At 46.2% G+C, this 26760-nt stretch overlaps 1 protein-coding gene across 7 annotated transcripts in view; it reads right to left on the reverse strand.

Moving 5' to 3' along the window:
* The window catches only part of ROR1 (receptor tyrosine kinase like orphan receptor 1), a 428674-nt gene that overhangs the window by 15587 nt on the left and 386327 nt on the right, over positions 1 to 26760 (reverse strand). For all 7 annotated transcript variants that reach the window (XM_068239315.1, XM_068239313.1, XM_068239314.1 and 4 more), the window contains 4 exons: positions 19236 to 19363; positions 15026 to 15343; positions 11808 to 12053; positions 2625 to 2836 (listed from right to left, as the gene is read on the reverse strand). In XM_068239315.1, the coding sequence (XP_068095416.1) occupies positions 2625 to 2836; positions 11808 to 12053; positions 15026 to 15343; positions 19236 to 19363 (904 nt within the window). The remainder of the gene's footprint in view (positions 1 to 2624; positions 2837 to 11807; positions 12054 to 15025; positions 15344 to 19235; positions 19364 to 26760) is intronic.

The following is a 26760-nucleotide window of genomic DNA, read 5'->3' on the forward strand; positions in this document are numbered from 1 at the left end:
TCATGCCAGTGTTTAGGATAGACTGAGAAAGAGAGGAATGTGTTCTAACTGATGGACCACACCTTTCCTGATTCAGGCCCATCAATTCATTTGAGCTGTGTCAAAAATGTGTGAGGACCCCGGCCCTCGTAGGACTGGTTTGACATCCCTAGTTTAGAGGAAATAGTGAAGTCGGTTCAGCCTTCAAATTTGCTGATAGGCTCCCCTGCTTGGAAAGGAGCTCTTGCCATTCTGTTTGTTTTTGTGAATGTTTGTGGGTAGACGCCTTACTGGTGAGGGCAGTAGTGGGTAGTCCTCCGAGTGGTGAGAGCATTTGAGGGGCTACCTGCACTGTTCCTGCCCCCCCCATTAGGGTGTAGCTTGCAGATGGTGGTCCCAGGTGGGGTGTACAATTGGAACCCCACCTGTTTCGCCCACCCCTTGTTTGTAAGTTTTCAACTCAGACACAGGAAAGCCTGATAAAACTTCAACACATTCTTACTTGCTCCAAGCTGCCAAATTAGCTTTGTCTAGAGATCCACTTTAACCATAAATCGGTACTTGTTCTTCAGCGTCTGACATATCACCACGATGTAATAATAATAACAACCTCAGTGTAATCAATAACTGGAGGGAAATCCCTATACTGAGAAACAGTCCCATGCATGGCCATAGTGGAAAATAAGCTCCGCTATTGAAGACCAGATGGTTTACATTACCCAAATCCTGAAGGCCAAAACTTGTTTAGATCCTGGCATATAGTAAATTATATCTCGGCAAGGAAAATGAGATGACCTCTGAATGACCTACGCCCAGCTAAACCAACATCATAGAATACCTGCTCATGAAACAAAACCCATAAAGATTTGGCAGTACCGAATCACTTTCAACCAATGGGAGCGTCTCGTGATGAGGTTCTGGTGTGCCTGAGAAGTACGTGTTTTGTAACTACTAAAGAATATATATATATAGATCTATTGGAGCTGAATAAGAGCCAAAGTAAACATCGTATAATGGAAAATTCAGTCCGGCTGTCTTGCAATCAGGGTCTTCATTTTATAGGAGAATGGAAGGATTAGTTTTATTAGGCTCTTCGCCTAGGGAATCAGGAAGCTAGAAAAGGGTTTTGTTTTGTTTTTTTACTGTTAGTTTTACAGATAATCATCTACAATGGCCTCTTTGTAAACTCCATTTGTTTTTTCTTAATTCCGAATGACTTTCCCAAACATTTTGTGGGACCTCCTTTGTGTCTCCTGATGATCACGCAGAAGAATGATATCTAATTATAGGGGAGGCAGTAAGATGGGATAACGAGATCCTCTGCTTCACAGGGAATATGGAAACAGAGGTGTTGCCAGATGGGCGGAGTCCTTACAGTGTGAATCTTCACATTGCGTACTGGAAGAGTTAAGCTCCATCTACACGATACGATTCTTTGTGCGATTCAATTACGATTCTATTTACGATCTGATTAAATCCGACATTGCAAAACAATGGCAAATCGAATTGAATCGAATCCCGATCGGACATGTCGGATTTAATCGGATCGTAAATAGAATTGTAATCGAATCACACAAAGAATCGTATCGTGTAGATGGCGTTTAAGCCCAGAACTTTGTGCCAAATCAATTTCTGTGAAAGGTATTTTGCCACACCCACTACGTTTTCCCCATTTCTGTATGAATTTATGTAAGTGTCCGCCTGGCTCTGTCTTCCTCACATACTGCATGGTTGCCAGAGTAACGCGGGGACGTGACGTGTGTGACATCACACACATGCCTATGTTACGCCGGCAACCACGTGGGGTGCGTGTATGTGAGGAAGAGTATGGAGACGGAGCCAGCAGAGGACAGCGACAGGTAAGTATTCATGCCTGAGGCACATTTTACACTGGGGAGGTTCTGTCACGTTGGTCGCTCGTCCTGATATCGCACGCTGTTACTGCCACGCACCCGATAGGGCATGTTGGCCCGACATCTTGCAGCATGTCCAATTTCGGGCCAAAATTAGTTGCATCACTGTTCGGGCATGCTCTTGGTGGCACCAATTTTCATCCGACTAGATTATAATCATTTGAACCGGATGGTCAATCGGCCGCCAAGTCGTCTGATGTATGCTTACCTGTATTTTGATCGCACATGGGAGATGAAATATCATATCATGATCACAGGGTAAGATTTGCACATTAGCACTGGGACTCATGGCTTTCTATCTACACCACTGGTTATAATGATTATGACTGAGCTGCCTATGATCAAATCAGTTAATGCGTCCAAAGTATGGTACGGGAGACAGTGTGATAAAAACAGACCTCAAACCACAATATGTGTCCGAACCTCGCATGCCCACAGCACTCCTGGCCACAGATGCTGTGCAGAACCCTACGGCAGTGTGATCAAAGTGGACATGCATGAAGGACACAGAGCACGTGCCCTGTTCTAACTGGGCTCAGACATAGCTTTGAAAGGGCAGCAAGAAGAAGGAGGGGTGGCTCGCTTAGCTGATGAGCCACCCGGGTTATGGGGACACTAAAGAACCCCCAGGTATAACCAGCTCTTATATTTAGTCATTGTTCAGGTACCCCTTAAAGCTGGCATAAGCCCACTTTACTTCTGAAGAAGACAGTTATTCTCCTTATTTACTACCTTTTGCTTATAAGCATTCAGCATGGACATCTCCACATTCTGTCCTCGGACGTGCTTGGGCTGCCGCAGCACCGCTGGAGACGCCACCTTCTGGTTATTTCGACAGATGCAGATGAAGAAGAACAGCAAGGCTATGGCCAATGGGATGGTGACGCTTGGAACCAGAATGTATAGAATCTCCATCTTGCTTTTCTCTTTAGAGTCTTTGGAGTCTGGAACAGTCCAAAATTAGATTATAAATATAGCTTCATATAGGGATGACACATTTTCTATAAAGATTTACCCCATTCATTGAACATTTCATATCAGAATACTAGTGGCGGCTCAGCGAGGCTCACAATCTAACGTCCCTGATACTGGGCCATTTCTTTTGGAGGGGGGTAGTCAGTAAACCTAGCAGTATGTTTTGGGATGTGTGAAGAAACATATACTAAGTAGAAGCCTATGCAAAACAAAGCGTCACTTTAATCACTTCAGGACCATCATATAAGGACCACAGCAGTTATGATATTTTAGCCATGTCCCTATTTAAAGTGTACCTGAGATGAAATGTAATAAAGCATCTATACTTACCTGAGGCTTAATTCAGCCCCCTTTAGACCATAGGCTCCCTTGCTGGCTGACCCGTCCCTTCCTCAAGTCACCCCCAGTCCCGCAGTACTGTGCAGAATGCTCATGGCGACAGGAGCACAACTGCGGCCAGGCCACGCATGCACAGTACAGCACGACTGAGAGACTGGGCTGGCCAGCAGAAGACTTGAGCGGCCTGGGAAGGGCAGGAAGACGCCCCAGGTAAGTATAAGCCCCCCTTTACACTTACATTGCAAGTGTGCATTGCAATACCTTGTTTTACCGCAGGGTAATGCAACAGTAATGCAAGTCAATGGGGTCTCGTACTGCTGACTGTGTCACAAGTTTCTGAATTGCCGGCAAGCCAACTCAAAGTCAGCAGCGCGTTACCATATGACTTTTGTGGCGACGCCGCGGAAGGGTGATGCAGGCATTTCTTTGGTGGGAGTGCTTCGCAGCACGCATGCGTGGACTGAAGGGAATCCCAGTGACGTGCTTCCTGCCCAGCAGGAAGTACCTCACTGAACAGGGGGTGGAGCTATGCATATGACCCTGTCGGCACACTCTGCTGCAGGGTCATATGTTTGTCATTTTTTGAGTTATGGTGGGATGCGGCATGAGCATAACATCCCCACCACAATGCAAAAAATAGATGATCCGAGATAAACTTTTACACATTTTATAATTATGCCCCTGACATATATTTTATAGGGCATTTCTCAAGCCAAATACTTATTTTTTTAATGCTCTAACTCCCTGTAAACTAAACAAGCCACGCCCACAGCTCCGCCAGCACTAAGGCATTCTGAGTCCCATGTAGCAAGTGCTCATGGGAGCTCAGTCTGGGGAGGAGGAGGCTTTTCCCGAAGGAGGACGAGGCGTTACCAGCCAGGAGCTGCTAAGATTTCAGAGGCAAGGGGACGGAGAGGAGAGGATGGAGGAGGAGTGCAGTTTTCAGAGGCAAGGGGACGGAGATGGGAGGATGGAGGAGGAGTGCAGTTTTCAGAGACTGAGGGCTGGAGATGCAGAGCAGCTTGGCTGTGTAATGATGACATGGCTGCTATCATTTGATCACAGGAAGAAATAATTATATACTATTGAAGCTGTTTGCAGCTAGATTTGCTGTGTAAACCATCTGAACTTTAGATGAGATATATATATAGACAAATTACTTTCTATAGTTAGTTTTTCATCTCAGAGCCGCTTTAATGCTTTATCACATTTCATCTCAGGTACACTTTAATCAGCAATAACATCTTAGATAGATAGATTTTTTCTTTGGAAAGTATTTTCTCCCAAGAATAATTTTATTTTCTACACTTTTTAAATCAACAAAGAAAAAAAATTAAATAATGCATTATTTCTCAGTTTTCACCCATTATAGCAGAGCCGGATTAAGGCTAAATGGGGCCCTAAGCAAAGTAACTGATTTGGGCCCCCCCATCATGTCGTAATAGAATCAGAAGATACAGCTTAACAGCAACATGCCGCACACACCGGGGCAGCCGAGCTACTGGTTGCTATGGGCAATAGCTCGCTTTCCTCTGTGGGTGCACAATGCAGGGAATAGCAGCGGCAAAATGCAGAGTGAGAGATGAATGGCTGGGACATTTGCATTCAGGGGCTGGGGCACCACTGTGAAGAGGGCGCCAGACATCACAGCAGCAGCACTTTCCCCTTCATCTCCAGCCTGGTAATAGCAGAAAGCTCTGGACACCGCCAAACTGGAAGCCGTTCTCCAGACAGAATTACAAATGATATGTATCTTTCCATAGTTACATTGTATTACACAGGACGACTTTTCTCCAAAGTCAGCAGCTCGATTCAGCACAATGCAATGAAATATAAGGAACCCAGGGGGATATAATTACAAACATCATGCTGGTAGGTGTGAAGATGTAATTAATTAGTTGTGGGTATGCTTAAAGGCATACCCACAGGCACTGCTCGGAGTCCCTTTAAGGGCTCTGCCTCTGACACAGGAGACCAGGGTTCGAATCTCGGCTCTGCCTGTTCAGTAAGCCAGCACCTATTCAGTAGGAGACCTTAGGCAAGTCTCTCTAATGATATATAAACCGCCGCCCTATGCCTTTTAGTTTTCGCTATTTTGGCAATTGAAATTTCCGTGGCCGCGATTTCGATTGCAAAAATAGCGAAAACTAAAAGGCATAGGGTGGTTTATATATCATTGGAAAGAGGAGAAAGAGAGCTTTAAAATGATATGCATCTTTCCATAGTTACTGCACTGCTCAGAGTCCCTTTAACCATTATACCATCCAGCCAATGCTGACAGGATGGCGAGGGCTGGTTTATGTGCTGATGGGGCCCCTTTGACTCTGAATGGGGCCCCAAGCGACTGCTTTTGTTGCCTGGACGGTAATCCGGCCCTGCATTATAGGGTTCCAATAATAAGTGTTACTGTAGATACCAACCACACATTTTATTTATCTCAAAATTTAAATTATGTTACTGTCACAATTTATGGTGATCATAGTTGATTCTGATTCAAAGGTGGGTTTTTGTTACAACAACAACAACAACAACAAATAACATTTGTAAAGCGCTTTTCTCCCATGGGACTCAAAGCGCATAAGCATGGCTCCGACCATCGTGGTACAGAGGAAGAATTTTATAAATCTGGAAATGCCAGGCTAAACAGGTGGCTTTTCAGTCTGGATTTGAATAGCTCCAGGGATGGTGCTGTCTTTACTGGGTGTGGTAGGGAGTTCCAAAGAGTAGGGGCAGCATGACAGAAGGCTCTGTCTCCAGATTTTTTGAGGTGCACTCTGGGAGTGACCAAGTTTATAGAACTTGCTGATCTGAGGTTGTGAGAGGTGTGGTGCAGCTTCAGCAAGTCCTTCATGTATCCAGGGCCCAGATTGTGCAGGGATTTGAATGTCAGCAGTCCAATCTTGAAGAGTATTCTCCATTCTACTGGTAGCCAGTGCAGTGAGCGAAGGATCGGTGTAATGTGACAGTGGCGAGGCTGGTTTGTTAGCAATCTGGCAGCAGCATTCTGCACTAATTGCAGGCGACGCAGGTCCTTTTTGGGGAGGCCAGCATAAAGGGCATTGCAGTAGTCCAGCCGTGATGTGATGAAGGCGTGGACTAGGGTTTGAAGATCCTCTGGGGGAATCAGATGTTTAATCTTTGCAATGTTACAACGTGGACTTTTCAGCCTTAGTGAATTGGCCTTTGACAAGATGCTTGTTTTCTGCATTAGCAACTGCGGTGATACTTTGTGAATTCAGCCCAATGTCATTGTGCCCTGCACACAACTGCCAATTGTTCCCTGCTGTAGTGAATGAAGGCTCTGTTCCTCCATACAGAACAATCCCAATCATCACAGATTCTGATTTCCGGCTACAGGCACTGTACAAGGTAAACTCTCCATGCAGTAACATGTGGCTCTGTGTTACCGCTACACATCTAGCCCAGAACAATAGTGAACTGTACAAGATTTTTCAGCTAACGCTTGCCATGCAGAGGTCAGTAACAGCCTGATCTGACAAGCGATTAATAAAGGTGGTTTAGTGGGATATGGCAGACACTCGGCAGTGAGCTGGATAGCGTACTGGTAAGACTGTTGTCTTTGATGTGGGATTTGAGCCGAGGAACAAGGTTTGCATCCTGGCTCAAGCCAGTACAGTTTGGAAACCAGTAAGGAGTCTTTGGACAAGGCTCCCTAGATATCCTGGTCGCCCTCAGTGGTTGCAGCCCTGAAGTGAATTTTTCCACGTGTCCACAAAACATGTCCATGACATGGTGTCCCCCACAAAAAATGGGAACTAAAAAATGTATGTATTTATTCCTGCATACCAGTATGAACCGGAAGCAGGAAATTTGGGCCCCTGTGGCTATTGGACAGTTTGGGTGCTGCCATGGGCGCTAATGCAAATATTGGTTATTGGGCGCCAAAAGCAGTAATAAATAGCAGGTGCCTGGACCGTGCAACCAACATTTTTCATCTTTGAAAATAATAATTTTGAAGTCTTGGAAGTAATCCCCTCCTCTTGTTTCCTGCCACTCCCTTTAGATTGTAAGCTCGCAAGGGCAGGGCTCTCTCCCCCTTTTGTGTCTTGGAAATCATTATACATTTTATTCATCATGGTACTTTTATCACTGCCATTACCACTTCTGTATTTTGTATTCTGTATGCTGTATCATTTTTTTGTATTTTGTCACTAATTATGTATTTCATATATTAGTGTACACCATTGTCTGTATTATGTACCCCATGTTTGTTTCTTACTTTGTACAGCGCCACGGAATATGTTGGCGCTTTATAAATCAATAATAATGATAATCATAATAATCGTTTAAAAAAAAGTATTGTTTTTAAATGTATCATTTTGGGGTTTTAAGGTTAGGCGTTAGGAAGGAGGGTTTTAGGGTTAGATGTCAGGAAGCGGGGGTTTTAGGGTTAGATGTCAGGAAGGAGGGTTTTAGGGTTAGATGTCAGGAAGCGGGGGTTTTAGGGTTAGGTGTCAGGTAGGGAGTTTTAAAGGGAACCTTAACTGTAAAAAAAAAAATGAGTTTTACTTACCTGGGGCATCTACCAGCCCCCTGCAGCCATCCTGTGCCCTTGCAGTCACTCATGGCTGCTCTCCTCCCTTGCTGCCAGCTAGTTTCGTTCATTTTTTTTACAGTTAAGGTTCCCTTTAAAGGGGAACTGAAGAGAGAGGTATATGGAGGCTGTCATGTTTATTTCCTTTTAATCAATACCAGTTGCCTGGCAGCCCTGCTGGTCTATTTCTCTGCAGTAGTATCTGATTAAAACCAGAAACAAGCATGCAGCTAGTCTTGTCAGATCAGACTTATAAGTCTGAACCACTGAAACACCTGATCTGCTGCATGCTTGTTCAGGGGCTATGGCTAATAGTATTAGAGGCAGAGGATCAGCAGGGCTGCCAGGCAACTGGTAATGTCTAAAAGGAAATAAACATGACAGCCTCCATATACCTCTCTCTTCAGTTCCCCTTTAAGGTTAGGTGTCAGAGGGGGGAGGGTTCTGTCTATGAGTATGGTTAGGTTTAGCTGTAGTAAAATGTCGATAACATTTACCAATGTTTTACTATCATCCTTACCACTGTAAATATTTTTTCATTTAGCACCCAGTTCCTGACGGTGTTTATTGCTTAGACTTACGGTATATCCGCTTTACCACGCGCCCATTTTTTCTCATGCACGCAGGTGAACCTGCCCTGAATAAATCAAGCCAATTATCATCCCATATTAATGATATTAAAAATTCCTTGTAGCCATTTCCCAGAAAGAAGGTGGTGGAGTTCTCACATGGAGGACCGCTGTCAGCATAGTGTCAGCATTATGTGTCAACCGCAAGGTCGCGAGGTAGGAAGTGGACAGTAATAGGCCCAATTAGTGCTATAACTTGGGCTCTTCCGCCCGCTTGGCGATGCTTTGGAAGCGACGATCGCCGTGGATACTGTGCTTCCTTGTAAACAGCGCTGGTAAGAAGATTCCCTGTAATTACTCAGGTTGCAGAGCACATGCATCGGCGGTGAGGCTCGTCTGCTCTGGGAATTTCCTGTTTGGGATGCCGCGGCTTCAGCTTCCAGGCTGTGCAGCTCTCCTGAGCCAGGCTTGTTTTTCATGAGCTACAAAGGCTGTCTGTATCCTGAGGCTCCTGCACCACACAGCACAGTAGCACTGCAGGCATGGAACAGGGCCTCCCCTCTTCCCACTATAAGAGGGAAACATCATCCCTTCATACAGGGGCCTTGTTTCATGCTACGTGCCACCGAGCTGCACGGGGCGCAACCCCTACCTGCCCCGGACTCCCCCAGCTACGGATTAAAGGGAAACGTGGTGGGGATAAAACATAACTGTAATCTTATATAATATCGAGTTATGCCAACTACACTGCAAACTGTAGTGTTTCTAAACACATCATATATTAACCGCTTCAGCCTACTGGCCATTTTACCTTAACGCCAAAAGCCATTTTCACCTGTCAGCGCTCCTCCTCCCATTCATCTGGCCATAACTTTATCACTGCTTTTCACATGTGAATTATCTATATCTTGTTTTTGTTGCCACAAATAGGGCTTTTTGTGGGCGATACTTGTTTTCAGTAATTATTTTATTTTCTATGCATTTTTTAGGCAAAAACGAGAAAAAAATACACTATTTCTCCAATTCCATCCTCTATAGTTTTTAAAAGATAAAAACCCCACCCATTTTATTTGCCCGGTAGTCCCGGCTATCACAACATGTAAATTATGCTCCCAGTACAATGTATGGCGGCAATATATTATTAGGAAGTAAAGGTGTATTTTTCTGTTTTGAGGTTTTTTGTGTGTGTCTGGTCAATTGCAAGCCCTTATGTACTGAAATAACAGAAATATACCCTCATGACATACATATTAGAAAAAAAAGTTTGGTAAAAAAAAAAAAAAGTAAGGTGGTAAAATTGGTCAGCGATTGGCCAATCATAATTGAGAGTGTGTACCAGGCTTTAGTATCTGAGAGAGAGAGTTGGCTTGTGGTTAGTATAAGGTTTGATGTTATGGTCAGGTGGTTTAGTGTCAGAGTTTTTGTAACAGCTAAACTTAGCATCAGGGTTATTTTAACCACTTGGTCCAGGTCCAGGCCAGGTCCAGGCCTTTTTTCTTTAAAAGGGCCACTGCAGCTTTAAGGCCAAGCTGCAGGGCCGCACAACACAGCACACAAGTGATCCCCCCCCCCATTTCCCCCCACCAACAGAGCTCTCTGTTGGTGGGGTCTGATCACTCAGCAGTTGTTTATTTTTTTTTTATAAATATTTTTATTTTTATTAAATGTGCATATTTATTTATTTTTCTAAATCCCTTCCTCCCTCCCCCAAGCCAGCCTATGACGGCGATCGGCTGTCATAGTCCTCAGCCTATGAGAGCCGATCGCTCTCTTGTGTCCCAGTACAGCGCTGCTGTAGATCGCAGCGCTGTACAGCCCTATTAGACAGCGGATTCGCCATCTAACAGTCTCCGAGCAGCAGGTATGCACAACGTCACGCACCGCTACACGTCAGGAGCAAACGAGACTTCAAGCGAATGCAGTACTCTGCGCGGGAGTCGTCGGGATCTTAGCGATCTGATCTGCTGTGACAGTCGTTACTGCGGCGCGACGCTGAGCAACGTTCGCGTGGTTGTGTGCCTTTGCTCACATTGCGATTTTGCGAAAGTTACCGCTCGGCACTCAAAAATCGTCGGTCGTAGGGAAAATCACGACGTGGTTACATAGCTTTAGGTTAACAGGGTCAGTCAGTGTTAAATTTATGAGAAAGCTAGTTTGATAATGTGAGGGATAAGTTCAGTGTCAAAGTAAAGTCGGGTACACACTTCCAGTTAAGATTCACCAATCACTGACCAATTTTACCACCTCCATGTAGTAGAATGGAATACCTTCACAATCTGCTCATAGACCATATGCAATTCACTTTTTCACCTAAGTTTTCTCCAAGGAGATAATTTTTCATCTTCGATTTAAAATAACTTTCTTGCACTTTTTAACTAATAAAGTACCAAAAAGTAGGTGAGAAAGTACTATCAAAATTATTTTGAGTACTTTCTTGCTTTCTGGTGGCTTAAAAAGCATTTTATTGACAAGTTTAAAATTATCACCTAGGAGAAAATTCAGGTGAAAAGGTGAATTGCATATGGGCCTTAGTGTTCAATATCTGTTGACCCTCATACTACTTTGAGGTGGTAAAATTGGTCAGTGATTGGCCAACCATAATTGAAAGTGTGTGCCAGGCTTTAGTGTGGGGGTAGGCATTAATTTGTAAATAAAATTAGGATAAAACAATTTTAATTTTCTAACATATTAGACTTAAAGAAGAGCCAGAAAGCTCACATTTGTGTTAAATGTCAGCAATGGCAGCCTCCATATTTATCACAGTATGTTCCCTTTAAAAGATGAAGCTCCACCCTTAATCTAGAGGGTGTGGCTTAACATCTGGCATATAACAGGTAGAGATGATTCATTTTTTAAACAGACACTGCATCAGGGGCGTAACATTAGACCCTGCAAGGGATACAGTGGCAGGGGGCCCTGTGGGGGAAGTTTATTTTCCCTGTTCTGTCCCTGAGAGACTGACAACTAAGGGCACGGAGACAAAAAAAACGTTCTGCTCTCTGCACAATTGTTCTAATGACTGCATCTGCTCAGCTACTGATAAGGAATCATACAATGTTTTGAAGACAAAGATTTGTATACAGTCCCTATTCAGTGTTCAGCAGGGTCTTGTGTACAGTGCTGCTCTACCCCAGCCTCTACTCCTCCCCAAGTGCTGCATACTGTAGTGATGCTTGAGGAGTCTGTGCACTGAGAGAAAAAAACTCAGAGATGGACAGAGTGAGTGTAATAAGCTGAAGCCCCATCCAAAGTTACGCAGGGGGACCTAGTGATTTCTAGTTACGCCTCTGAATTGCATTAGGTTGGAACTAGGCCAATCTAGCACCTGTAGTAGGCTGAATCAGGCTCAACCTGCATGCAAATTGCCACAACATTTGCACGGTTTGAATAATTTGCCTTTCATTGATCCTTTGTAGACACTGGCAGTTCTGTTGAGGAATACACCATAAGGGCACTGCTGGGTTGATTGGTGCTTACCACAGGCTGGAATGTCACACAATTCATGCTTGACGTTTTCATCTAACGTAAAGCACCACGGCGCCTCCTTCTGGTTGCCAGGGTTCCTGCAGTACGAATGACCCCCGTTCAGCTCAGGGTAGCGCAGAGCATTGAAGGCGTGGGTGTGCGGATACTGCGAATTCCACGGCTGGCACTGACGTCCAGATCTGGTGACGCTCACCGTGCCACGGTAATCCATGCCGCTGTTGTTGTAACATTTGTGGTCTGCAAAGGGGAGAAACATACATGTTATAAACAAGACCCTCTTCAAATAATTGTAATATTTAAATGTGATCTGCTGCAGAGTACAGTAGGTCCACAAATATGGGGTCACGACAGAAAACAAGCCACGTATAGTAAATAGCTTAAGTGGGAAGAAAATCTGGCTTACAAGAGCTTGCAATCTATAAGGGTACAAGGGAGTTTACAGAAAGGATAGAAAGGCTGACAGTTTTTAGTTAGGTGAAACAGCTACGGAAGGTGTGTTTAGAATCTATTGTGACATCAAGTTCTTTTACAGCAAAACAAGGGTTAAGGTGGCCATATACTGGCAGATGGCCAAAGCAGGCATCATTTGCAGCATCGATTTCCAGCAGATTCTATCACAGTGATAGTATCTGCCAGATACGATTGGGAAAATCGAGTTACGGTTAGTGTCAGGGTTCATTTAAGGGAGAGTGTGAGTCTGCATATAAAGGTTTGGGCCAGTCTTATAAAAAGCATCCTGATAAGTAAGGCTGGACTTACAGTGGTCAGTTGCCCCCTGAAGTTTTCCCATTCTGTAAGTATTGCCCCCTGCTGCTTTCCCATGCAGCAAGTATTGCCCCCTACTGCTCCCCAATGCAGCAAGTATTACCTCCTGCTGCTCTGCGGCAAGTTTTGTCCCCTACTGCTCTCCCATGCGGCAAGTATTTCCCCCTGCTGCTTTCCCATGCAGCAAGTATTGCCCCCTCCTGCTTTCCCATGCAGCAAGTATTGCCCCCTGCTGCTCTCCCATGCAGCAAGTATTGCCCCTGCTGCTCTCCCATGCAGCAAGTATTGTCCCTGCTGCTCTACCATGCAGTAAGTATTGCCCCTACTACTCTCCTGTGTAGCACGTTTTGCCCTCTGCTGCTTTCCCATGCAGCAAATTATTGCCCCCTACTGCTCTTCCATGCAGCAAGTATTGCCACCTGCTGCTCTGCCATGCGGCAAGTATTGTTCCCTACTGCTCTCCCATGCGGCAAGTATTTCCCCCTGCTGCTTTCCCATGCAGCAAGTATTCCCCCTACTGCTCTCCCATGCAGCAAGTATTGCCCCCTGCTGCTCTGCCATGTGGCAAGTATTATCCCCTATTGCTCTCCCATGCGGCAAGTATTGCCCCCTGCTGCTTTCCAATGCAGAAAGTATTGTCCCCTACTGCTCTCCCACGCAGCAAGTATTGCCCCTGCTGCTCTGCCATGCAGTAAGTATTGCCCCTACTGCTCTCCCACGCAGCAAGTATTGCCCCTGCTGCTCTGCCATGCAGTAAGTATTGCCCCTACTGCTCTCCCACGCAGCAAGTATTGCCCCTGCTGCTCTGCCATGAAGGAAGTATTGCCCCCTGCTGCTCTGCCATGCAGTAAGTATTGCCCCCTGCTGCTCTGCCATGCAGTAAGTATTGCCCCCTGCTGCTCTGCCATGCAGTAAGTATTGCCCCCTGCTGCTCTGCCATGCAGTAAGTATTGCCCCTACTGCTCTCCCGTGTAGCACGTATTGCCCTCTGCTGCTCTACCACTACCATGTAGAGAAACTTATTTGGATGAAGTTACAGTGAGGCAGGGAGCATACCTGCCACATATGGGAAATGCACTCTGCCGCACTTAGACAATAGGTTGCTTGGGAATCCAAGTTTTTTTTACGTTTATGTTGCGGTTTCACTTTTTTTTTCATAATAAAAGAATCAGACAACCTTCTGCTTTTTCCCGTATATAGCGTGCCAGGGTGTGTTGTTTTCTCACTCAATTAAGAAACAGGGTAACTCAATATAAATTCAGCAACCTACTTTCTTAATTCAACTTAGGCGCCAAATTCTGAAAACTTTTTGGGGTCATATCTGGTAATGCTTTTTCAGCACCCATCAAACAAAATGATGCTAATATAGTGCAAGAAAAGTGATATCAAAGTGCTTTCTTTGCTTGCAATGTGCTAAAAAGTGCGATAACGTGAGATAAAGATGAGGTGAGATAACTCATGAGAAAAGTTAGGCTTTATGCCCTCTGCAGATACACTTGCGTCTTATTTTCTAATGCCTTAAAGAGGACCTGAACTCATGCACAGGACAGAAGGAAAACCTGGAGAAATGCAACCTGTATGTATTTAGAGAGTTTAGCCTGTTTAAAGGGACTCAGAGCAGTGCAGAAACTATGGAAAGATGCATACCATTTTGAAGCTCTCTTTCTCCTCTTTCCAACGATATATAAACCGCCACCCTACGCCTTTTAGTTTTCGCTATTTTCGATAGAAATCGCTGCAGCATTGTGTCGTTGGAAAGATGAGAAAGAGAGCTTCAAAATGGTATGCATCTTTCCATAGTTTCTGCACTGCTCGGAGTCCCTTTAATTCCCTCTTGTCTGTGACTAATCACAAATGTAATTTGATCTCTCAGCTATGTCAGCTGGCTGCCATGTCAGAGCAGCTAATTTGTAAACAAGTGTAAACACAGGATGCTTACCCTATGTCTTCTTCCATGAAAGCAGGATGTAAACACACTGCTGATTTATTGCAAGATTTGTACCAGCTGTATCAAATATAAAGGTTATTATGCTGGTGCTTCGCTTTTAGAGCAGAGAGGTTCAGGTCTGCTTTACCGGTGTTGTGTTCCCCTTTGTCAGGCTGCCTATGTGCCATACACAAGCCCTCATAAACAAAACATCATAGTGGATGACCCCCAGGAGCATCGCCCAAGACCACGTGGTGAGCCTAAACGAGGCATGATTGGAATAACTGAAGCAAGTGAACCACAAGGAGAGCCGAGAAAATATCTGAGCACAAAAAGCTGATTGAGAGCAGGAGAAGCTGGCTGGCTGTGTGGTTCTTCCCTTGGCAGAAGGTACATTACAGACCATTACATTTTCTTATTTTTTGGCATGTAGAGAAAGGAAACCCCAAACCTAAACGTGAACCACGAAAGTGGGTAATTGCACCTGGTGTGAGGTCACCGTTAGTCCGCCACTTACTTTTATTGATGGGGTCCGCCATCGGGATTCCTATGCGGATACAGTTACTGGCCTCAGGACTGTCTGGCTGCGGAAGGTCCTCGCAGTTGGGCAGCTTTAACCTCATTAGGATCATGGGGTTGGACCTGGCGAAGATGTACTCAGCTTGGCACAGGACGTTCTCCAGGATCTCACACTCGTCCCGGCACAGGTCCCGCGGCTTGGGGGACGAGGAGCTCTCCGAGCAATAGGGGAAGGCGTAGTGGCAAAGTGACGGGATGGCAAATTTGGAGCACTTATCGGAGAGGTGGTTGGAGGTGCCGATCATTGTGAAGGCCGCTGAAACAGAGCAGTTATAGAAGAATGAGCGGAGGCAGCAGAGTGAGGCACAGACAACAATAAAGATCCAGTCCTTCAGTTTTTCTTGTTCTGTCCAGGTATAAAAAGGAAATTACGTTTAGGCTAATAGATTCCTGACCATAATGCAGATTCTCTGGCTACAGAGTTCACGTGTTCCAGATGATGGCTTTAGACAGTATTATAACCAGAGGATCACAGTAACAGCAAAGGACATTCTAGAGACAGGTCAGCAAAGGTCGCCTGGAAGAGTTAAAGTACCCCTGAACTGGTTTGTGACTGACATACTTTTAATGCTGTTTTATCTGTGGGACTGTGACATATGTCATCCTCCCCCTTTCAGTGGCCCATGTCCCCCACTCTGCTTATCCATAATATTCGACTGAGCAGGATGTTGGGTGGGGAGGAAGTGGCAGTTCCTCCTCCTTTCTGCCTGTCCTTAGGAATGCCCCCACCATTCGCCGCTTATAGTTCCCGATGTGTGTTACAACACACAGCCCACAGGAGACCTGCAATGTGTGCAGGCTTGTAGTGATTGAGCTGGGGACCATAGTGTACAAAGAGAGGGTGTGGTACCAATGAAGTCCAAGGTAAGTAAGTAACCAACATACACGGCCAACACCCGAGCAGAGGGGGTTGGTGTGGGATATTACTGGGAGGGAGGAGGTGCCCCAAGATGTGATGTGTGGAATAGATAATGTAGGCTGGATAAAACATACATAAATAGGCTTACCTCTAAAAGAAAGGAGTAGCCAAAAAAAAGTAATAACATTTTTAATGGAAACCAGACAATTGAATGATAATGGGTTTCGCAGTTCGCATACCGCTTCCTCAGATCAAATAACAAAGAAAAGTGTCTCAATACTAGCGATTTGCAAGCAGGGAGCACCTCTATGACTATAACTATTTGCAAACAGGGAGAAACTCTATGACTATGACCATAGAGGTGCTCCCAGCTTGCAAATCGCTAGTATTGAGACACTTTTGTTATTTGATTTGAGGAAGTTGACTGCGATCCACGAAACGAGTTATTCTTTTTTTGGGCAACCCCCTCCTTTTAGAGGTAAGCCTATTTATGTATGTTTTATCCAGCTTACATTATCCATTCCACACATCACATCTTGGGGCGCCTCCTCCCTCCTCCCTCCCAGTGATAGTGTACACAAACCAGTTCAGAGGTACTTTAAGTTAAATTACTTGGATCTACACAGTTACAAATGCAGCATGCCACAAGTCTTGTAGGAGTAAAGCTGTACTTAGTGATGCTATAAGTATACCTGCGACTAAGGATAAAAGAAGTTTTATACATACCTGGGGCTTCCTCTAGCCCCCTTCACGCTGATCAGTCCCTCGCATCCTCCTCCACTGCCTCGTTCCACCGCAATCTGGCTCAGTAATTTCTGGAGTAGGAGCTAACTGCGCATGCGCTGGTGGTGACCTCTTTAGTCCAGCCAGGGGATCTCTATGGAATGTTCGTTACAGAGAGTTCTATGCACAGAGGGAGATAGTGCTTGCTTGGCAGTTGGAGAAAGCTGCTATTTCCCACAATGCAACAAGGTTCACAGACAGCAAACCATGGTCATGACATCACACTGTGGGAGGGGGTTCACCACAAACTTCATTTATGCAGGTTATTATGGAATATGGATTCAGCAATTCTGCTAAATCTGCATATAAAGATTCCCAAGGCTGACAATATAGTCAGGAACCCCTCCCCAGCCCACTAGACTAACAATATAAGCACCTACACATCAGCTCATCAATACCACTTATTTCCAAGACAGTTGCTCATTGTAGCCCACTTGCTGAACTAGACTAGAATGTCAAACTGCCTTCTGGGGGAGGATGTGTGGAGAAACTGCTTTCCACACTCCTTCCAATCAGGATACCGGAGGGAGGTATGGCTGAGTAGTCACTTAACTCTCCCCAACAAGTGGGGCCAATGGAGAGGAGTACTTCCAACTGCATGCTACTAGTTAGAGTGACAGGCATATGTAGGCTGCCAAGTTTATTTTGTTTTAAACAATACCAGTTGACTGGCAGTTCTGTTGACATTTCTGGCATCAGTAATGTGTGATTCAAATACCTGAAACAAGCATGTGGCTAAACCAGTCAGACTTCAGTCAGAAACATCTGATCTGCATGCTTGTTCAGGGTCTATTGTGCATTGCTTAAAGTGAACCAGAGACGAAGCACCTTCATGTATTTTACCATATAGATCAGTGGGAACATTAGAGAAAACACCTACCATGCTTTCTGTTTCATTCTGCACTGCACAGCTTGCTTCTTATCAGACCTGATAAAATCCTCAACTGAGCATTCAGTCTGGCTTTGCTATAATGACTCAGCTTAAATGATTCCTGAGCAGAGCCAGCAGGGGGCAGGCTTGGGCTTGAAAAGACATGAGAGAACACAGACTGAGCTATAATTATTCCTGAGCAAAGCCAGACTGAATGCTCAGTCCAGGATTTTATCAGCGCTGATTAGAAGCAGGCTGTGCAGTGAAGAATGAAACAGAAAGCAAGGTAGATGTTTTCTCTAATGTTCCCACTGATATATATGGTAAAATACATGAGGGTGCTTCGTCTCTGGTTCCCTTTAAAAGGAAATAAACATGTCAACCTCCATATCCCTCTCACTTCAGGTACCCTTTTAAATGAGGAAGCATGCCAAGTGGGTTACAAGGAATGACCGCTGCTGATTAAATCAAAACAAGGATATTTAAGAACTTCTAAATAGAGAACTCTTCGCCGGCGAGGAGTATTCTGCGAACATTGGCTGTTTGCATTTGCGGCGAATAGCGAACATTTGGCGTGTTTGATTAGCCCCTATACATTATCACTGAGATAAACTTTGACCCCTTACCTCACAGTCAGCAGGCACATGGCAGCCAATCAGCTAGCACCCCTTCCTGGACCCCCCCCCCACCCCTCTATCAAAATGCAGTTGTGGTGGCCATATTGGATCAATTCTCTGCTGACTGCTAGTGAGAGCAGGGTCAGACTTGCTGCAGATAGGTAGGGAAAGCATTAGCTAGGCCTGTGTTCTTGTTCCTCACTTGCTTTGAAAGCACCCCAAACAGCCCTATTGAGGGCTAGCACATTGGTCTACTGTGTTTTGTGTGTGTGTGACACTCCACAGCCCACTGGCACCCAGAGCTGTGTGCACACTACTGCTGTTGCCTTATTAAGTTACAGACACAGAACCACTCCAGTGCATTATTATTTCTCTGTATTCTGATAGTACTATTGCATTTCTCTGTTTGTGACACTCCACAGCCCACTGACACCCAGAGCTGTGCATAATGTGATTTCTACCTTTTAGGGATTAAAACCCAACTTTGCGTCAACTCCGTAATTTTTGGTGGTATTTTTGGCATGGATCCCCCTCTTGCATGCCCCTGTCCAGGTGTTAGACCCCTTGAAAAAACGTTTTCATCACTTTTGTGGCCAGAAACAGTCTTTGTAGGTTTTAAAATTTGCTTGCCCATTGAAGTCTATGGCGGTTCACCAGATTCGCGAACAGTTTTCGGAAGTTCGTGGATAGAAAATTCTACGTTCGCGACATCTCTACTTATAAATTCTCTCGCACTTGATCATTAGTCAAGTGGGAGGGGATAGGGGTGCAATGAATTACTTTTTTTTTTTTTACCAATATTAAATTATAAACTGAAGTATTGCTACAATTGCTTATTTTAAATCCTTTAATTAAATGGAGTGCATTAGGAAATAAATATGAGATGAAAATAATACATGTCTGAGCCTGTCTCAATTCAGATAAGAAAAACAAAAAACAAGTAAAAAAGCCTTTTAAAAGTTTTCATTTCCAACCTGGTGGATGCAGATGAGACAATGCAGTGAGGATGCCGCCATACCTGTAATCTGGTTCTCGATCTCCCCCTGCATGTGCAGCGACTCCATGTAGATGGTGCGGTTTCCAATAAATCTGGCGCAGGCGATCCCTCGGTATGGCTGACAATATCCATCCTCCTCAAACTCATCCCTAAAAGCAATGACAGCATCAGCAGTCTGTAAGTCAGCCAGAAGGGGGCAGCACACAACAGGACAAATAAGACTGAACTGATCACACACAATGCCCTATCCAAAACATCCAATTCCTGCAGCAAGAGAGTTCTCATGGTTAAATATAGTAAACGTAATCTGGCTAGCGGTTTTATTTAAAGGACCTAATTAGACAAAGACAAGAACCATTCCCCACTCATCCTTTAAAAGAGTTTCATTAACCTGAATTGAGTGTTGAATAGGAAAAAGATATGTTTAAAAAATGTAGTTCTTCAGAAGATAAAGGGAACCCGAGGTGAGAGTGATAGGGAGGCTGCCATATTTATTTCCTTGTAAACAATGCCAGTTGCCTGGCAGCCCTGCTGATCTTCTGGCATAAGTAGTGTCTGAGTCAAAACCTGGAACCAGCATATCAAGTAAAACATGGGACAGCTGAGTCAGAGCACCTGATCAGCTGCATGCTTGTTCAGGGTCTGTGGCTAAAAGTATCAGAGACACAGGATCAGGAAGACTGCCAGTCAATTGGTATTGCTTAAAAGGAAATAAATATGGCATCCTCCGTATCCCTCTCACCTTGGGTTCCCTTTAATGGCTGCCCAATCTTTAAAGAGTCCCTGCAGTAAGAGAGAAGTACTGAAAATACACACAATCCATGTAGGTCACTAATTATAGTCAATGCTGTCAGTTACCTGATCTGCATCAGAGCACACACCCGTCACTCTTAGTATAAAAGGGACTGCTGATAGCTCCTTCAGCCGGGCTGCTGGAGATTAGGGCTGTGGAGTCGGTACAAAAACCGTTCGACTCCTCAGTCTATGAAACCTCCAACTCTGACTCCAGGTACCCAAATTTGCTCCAGCTCCTTAGTCTAATTTTTACAAAAGCTATGGACTTTGTTCAAAAATCATCCGACTCAACTGCTCCGACTCCACAGTCCTGCTTGAGATCATGTGGCCATATTCTTTAGACCCATCTCCATGCACATTTCTGAATACATAATCTATCAGTTTCATAAACAGAGTGTGTGAAGTTTGCCTCTACAGCTAAAAACCTTGTCTTGCTTTATTATGACCAGAAGCAACAGTGTACAGTGACTGAGTTTCAGACATGGCGGCTGCTCGTATTGCATCATCATATTGTCCAGACAGCAAAGGGGATGGCACAGACTGAACATATCTAAGAGGATGGCACCCTATAGCAATGACAGTCAGAGAGACAGGAAGTCGGTGCAATCAAGTCTAGGAAAACTTTAGGATAACATTTGTACCCGGAGTGGAGTTTTAAACAGAGCTTGAAGTGAGGAGGGTATGGAACCTGCCATACGGTATTACTGTATTTCTTTTTAAACAATTAGTTGCCTGGCAGCACTGCTGATCATTCTGGCTGCACTAGGGTCTGTATCCCACACCTGAAACTGCATACATGCAAAAAGGGTGCCAGGAAATTGTAGCTAGTACAATATCTGTAACTTTACCCAAATTCTACAATTTTGCAGTGCTAACTCTGATAGTAAAATATCAATAAATGTTACCGATATCTTACTACAGCTAAACCTAACTCTATACTCATAGCGCCCTCCCTCTCCAGATGTCTAACCCTGAACCCCCCCAATGGCTTTCCCTAACCACAAATGCGATGCCTTTCCCTAACCCCCCACAATGCCTAATGGCTTATACTCACGAGGGACTTTTGTCGCCTCAACACGCGGCGCGCGCGTGTTGCGGCGACAGGTCGCCCGTGAGTATGGGCCGTCGCACGCGCGCGCACCCCGAACTGTCGCCCGCCGCTCTTGTCGCCATGCGATTGAAAGTTTCAATCGCATGGCAACAGTCGCCGCCGCACCTCCGCCGCAACTGTCGCTAGTCCGCGTGAGTACGCGGACTAGCGACAGCAACCTCCATAGAGGTGAATGAAGCTTCCGGCGGGGGAGGAGGAACGTCGGCGACAGCTTCCGTCTCGCCGCTGGTCCCTCTTCCGCGTGTGTACGCGGAGGGACCTGGAGAGAAGCTGTCGCCGGCCTGTCGCTAGCACGCTCACGTGTGCTGGCGACAGGCCACTTCTGCAGCCCGTGAGTACGGGCCATTACTCTAAATGACAACCCCCCTCCAGCGTTGCTTAACCTTAATGACCGCGCTGATAACTAACCTTACTAATCACACCAGAGAACTTTTTCGGCATTTTAACCCCACAGCCGAAGTTGGCGTTTTCCAAGGTAAAATGAAAGTCCATAGACTTTCATTTTACCTTTCACATCTAACTCGGCGTTTTGGAGCGTTGCGTTTCAACGCTCCCAGGAGCTTTTTCAGGGGTGTTTACAGCCGAAGTTGGCTGTTGGCGTTTCAATGATAGTCAATGGAAAACGCAAACTTCAGCTTTTTCAAAGCGTTTTCAAAGCGTTTTACAGCTGACTTGTTCACTTATTTTTATAGAAGAAAAAAAAAAGGACGTTTTCATATGAGCTGTAGAACGCTTTGAAAACGCTATGTATTGGCGTTAAGCAAAAGGCTGAGTTTCAGCCTTTTCTACCGCAGCCTCTAGTGTGAAAGAGCCCTTAGGGCTCGTTTCCACTGTTGCGGTGAGGAATCGCCTGCATTCCACCGTGGACGAAATCGCATGCGGGTGCGATTCCGCATGTGGTTTTGCCGCGATTTCGCATGCGATTCCGCATAAGTAAGGGTATGTGCAAATGTAACCATGTCACTGCCTGTGTAAATTAACATTTACACATTTTTGCATGCGACTTCGCAGCAAAAAATGCATGCTCAACCCGCATGCGGTTTCCCTATTAAAAGCATTAGCGGCGATTCGCGTGCATTCCTCTCGCACGCAAAATCTGACGGCTCTGCCATGCAGATATTCCCCGCACAAAAAAACGCTCCCGCAGCCGCACATGTGGAAACAGCCCCATCCACTTGCATTGCCTATGCGAATCCGCATGCGGACACCGCATGCAGATTCGCTACAGTGGAAACGAGCCCTAAAAGACCCAGCACCAGCAACAAACCTTAAAAGACCTCCACAGACACATTTAAAAAAAATTGGGTGCCTTGTAAGTTTGGGCGTAGTCGGCCATATTACCGGTAATTATGGTTATGGGGGAAATCTTAGTGCCAGAGACACCCGCTATGCAAACTGTGGTTACAATTAGCAGTTGCTCCGCCCCTACACCCGCTATTTTGTTGGTCTCCTCCAAGATCAACATTTTTTCCCTATAGCCGAAAGTACAATGCGGTGATCAAACTTCCCCAGCGGCTCTAATATCCAAATTTCCTGCTTCCCCTGAAACAAGCATGCAGCTAATCTAGTCGGATTTATGTCGGAAACATCTCATCTGCTGCATGCTTGTTCAGGCTGTATGGCAAACAATATTAGAAGCAGAGGAACAGCAGGATAGCCAGGCAATTGGCATTGTTTAAAATAAATATGTCAGCCTCCATATACCTCTCACTTTATTAAGGGCTGGTGCACACCAAAAACCGCAAGCAGATCCGCAAAACGCTAGCGTTTTTTGAACCGCTTAGTGTCATTTTGATAGCGCGGTTTTGGGGCGTTTTGCGTTTTTTGCGTGCGTTTTTGCAAGCGTTTTTGGAAGCGTTTTGCGTTTTTCAGGAAAAGAGGTAGAAAGACCTTAAACAAAGGGTTAAAGTGCGATATATTGATGACACATGTCAAAACGCATCCGCATCAAAATCCGCTTGATCAAGCGGTTTTACAGGCGTTTTCCTATACTTAACATTGGAGGCAGAAACGCATCCGAAATCCAAAAAATGCCTCCCCCAGGCATTTTTCGTTTCTGCAAAACGCCTGCCGCTCTGGTGTGCACCACCCCATTGAGATACATTGACCAAGCAGATCCGCAGCCGCAAGCGGATCTGAAAACGCCCAAAAAGCCGCTCGGTGTGCACCAGCCCTATAAGAGGATTTTTCACCACAGAAGCCTCAGTTGCCACAAATAGCAGCATTCAGACAGTCTCCAATCCAAGATATCCAGTGGTTTATTAGAACCATGCACTGGACTGGATGTTAATGATGGGAGTGACACAGATTTCCCGGAGAGAAAACTAGCAGCCTCAACTCCACCCGATTATAATGATCACTAATAAGGAGTAAAAGAGCGGCATTCAGAGGGTGCCAGTGTGTTTCCAGCTCCCCAATTTATTACCATGTCTGTTGACACTTTCCAGAGGTGAAATACATCCCAGTGATGTTCAGCTGCAAGAGTGCTTTGTGATGTGTCCCTTCCTGTTCCAGCTATGCTGCATCCAGCTCTCTGTCTGGCTGAAGTCCACATCGGGACAGGAAGACTAATGGACCACAGTCAGGGCTCTTAAGGAATGGGCCAAAGTACAAGAGACGCATTAAGATAGAAGCCAGGCCAAGGAGTGTATACAACACGGGCGACACACGAGCCTGGGCCCACTCTGCCAGCTATCCCTGATACATGTGATGTATTGTGCAGAGCCTGGGCCCACTCTGCCAGCTTTCCCTGATACATGTGATGTACTGTGCAGAGCTTGGGCCCACTCTGCCAGCTTTTCCTGATACATGTGATGTACTGTGCAGGGCCTGGGCCCCCTCTGCCAGCTTTCCCCGATACATGTGATGTACTGTGCAGAGCCTGGGCCTACTCTGCCAGCTTTCCCTGATACATGTGATGTACTGTGCAGAGCCTGGGCCCACTCTGCCAGCTTTCCCCGATACATGTGATGTACTGTGCAGAGCCTGGGCCCACTCTGCCAGCTTTTCCTGATACATGTGATGTACTGTGCAGAGCCTGGGCCCACTCTGCCAGCTTTCCCTGATACATGTGATGTACTGTGCAGAGCCTGGGCCCACTCTGCCAGCTTTCCCCGATACATGTGATGTACTGTGCAGAGCCTGGGCCCACTCTGCCAGCTTTCCCCGATACATGTGATGTACTGTGCAGAGCCTGGGCACACTCTGCCAGCTTTCCCTGATACATGTGATGTACTGTGCAGAGCCTGGGCCCACTCTGCTAGCTTTCCCTGATACATGTGATGTACTGTGCAGAGCCTGGGCCCACTCTGCCAGCTTTCCCTCATACACGTGATGTACTGTGCAGAGCCTGGGCCCACTCTGCCAGCTTTCCCTGATACATGTGATGTACTGTGCCGAGCCTGGGCTCACTCTGCCAGCTTTTCCTGATACATGTGATGTACTGTGCAGGGCCTGGGCCTGGGCCCCCTCTGCCAGCTTTCCCCGATACATGTGATGCACTGTGCAGAGCCTGGGCCCACTCTGCCAGCTTTCCCTGATACATGTCTGCCAGCTTTCCCTGATACATGTGATGTACTGTGCAGAGCCTGGGCCCACTCTGCCAGCTTTCCCCGATACATGTGATGTACTGTTCAGAGCCTAGGCCCACTCTGCCAGCTTTCCCTGATACATGTGATGTACTGTGCAGAGCCTGGGCCCACTCTGCCAGCATTCCCTCATACATGTGATGTACTGTGCAGAGCCTGGGCCCACTCTGCCAGCTTTCCCTGATACATGTGATGTACTGTGCAGAGCCTGGGCCCACTCTGCCAGCTTTCCCTCATAAATGTGATGTACTGTGCAGAGCCTGGGCCCACTCTGCCAGCTATCCCTGATACATGTGATGTACTGTGCAGAGCCTGGGCCCACTCTGCCAGCTATCCCTGATACATGTGATGTACTGTGCAGAGCCTGGGCCAACTCTGCCAGCTTTCCCTCATACATGTGATGTACTGTGCAGAGCCTGGGCCCACTCTGCCAGCTTTCCCTCATACATGTGATGTACTGTGCAGAGCCTGGGCCCACTCTGCCAGCTTTCCCTCATACATGTGATGTACTGTGCAGAGCCTGGGCCCACTCTGCCAGCTTTCCCCGATACATGTGATGTACTGAGCAGAGCCTGGGCCCACTCTGCCAGCTTTCGCCGATACATGTGATGTACTGTGCAGAGCCTGGGCCCACTCTGCCAGCTTTCCCTGATACATGTGATGTACTGTGCAGAGCCTGGGCCCACTCTGCCAGCTTTCCCTCATAAATGTGATGTACTGTGCAGAGCCTGGGCCCACTCTGCCAGCTATCCCTGATACATGTGATGTACTGTGCAGAGCCTGGGCCCACTCTGCCAGCTATCCCTGATACATGTGATGTACTGTGCACAGCCTGGGCCCACTCTGCCAGCTTTCCCTCATACATGTGATGTACTGTGCAGAGCCTGGGCCCACTCTGCCAGCAATCCCTGATACATATGATGTACTGTGCAGAGCCTGGACCCACTCTGCCAGCTTTCCCTGATACATGTGATGTACTGTGCAGAGCCTGGGCCCACTCTGCCAGCTTTCCCTCATACATGTGATGTACTGTGCAGAGCCTGGGCCCACTCTGCCAGCTTTCCCTGATACATGTGATGTACTGAGCAGAGCCTGGGCCCACTCTGCCAGCTTTCGCCGATACATGTGATGTACTGTCCAGAGCCTGGGCCCACTCTGCCAGCTTTCCCTGATACATGTGATGTACTGTGCAGAGCCTGGGCCCCTCTGCCAGCTTTCCCTGATACATGTGATGTACTGTGCAGAGCCTGGGCCCACTCTGCCAGCTTTCCCTGATACCATAGCTCCCAACTGTCCCTTTTTCAGAGGGACAGTCCCTTTTTGGGAGCCCTGTCCCTCTGTCACCCTCATTTGTCCCTCTTTCAGGACTTTATCCCTCTTTCTATGTAAATATATATATATTTCTATACTAAAAATGTGTTTGATTGACTCTAAACTTTATTCCCAACCTTTACATTGATATGTTACTAATTTTAAAATGTTACTATGAAGGAAAATGAACCAGGATAGAAAGGACCAGTGTTGTTTGAATTATAAAACAACATATGTTTATTATGAAATCTTTATGGTATGCCAGACTAGAGGCATGGTGAGGGTGTGGCCAGGGGTGTGGCTTAAGTGGCTCTTTTTCTTATCTCAAAAAGTTGGGAGATATGTGATACATGTGATGTACTGTGCAGAGCCTGGGCCCAGTCTGCCAGCTTTCCCCGATACATGTGATGTATTGTGCAGAGCCTGGGCCCACTCTGCCAGCTTTTCCTGATACATGTGATGTACTGTGCAGAGCCTGGGCCCAGTCTGCCAGCTTTCCCCGATACATGTGATGTATTGTGCAGAGCCTGGGCCCACTCTGCCAGCTTTTCCTGATACATGTGATGTACTGAGCAGAGCCTGGGCCCAGTCTGCCAGCTTTTCCCGATACATGTGATGTACTGTGCCGAGCCTGGGCTCACTCTGCCAGCTTTTCCTGATACATGTGATGTACTGTGCAGGGCCTGGGCCCCCTCTGCCAGCTTTCCCCGATACATGTGATGTACTGTGCAGAGCCTGGGCC

Source organism: Hyperolius riggenbachi, chromosome 6 (genome assembly GCF_040937935.1).
Source record: "Hyperolius riggenbachi isolate aHypRig1 chromosome 6, aHypRig1.pri, whole genome shotgun sequence".
NCBI classification, from domain to species: Eukaryota; Metazoa; Chordata; class Amphibia; order Anura; family Hyperoliidae; genus Hyperolius; species Hyperolius riggenbachi.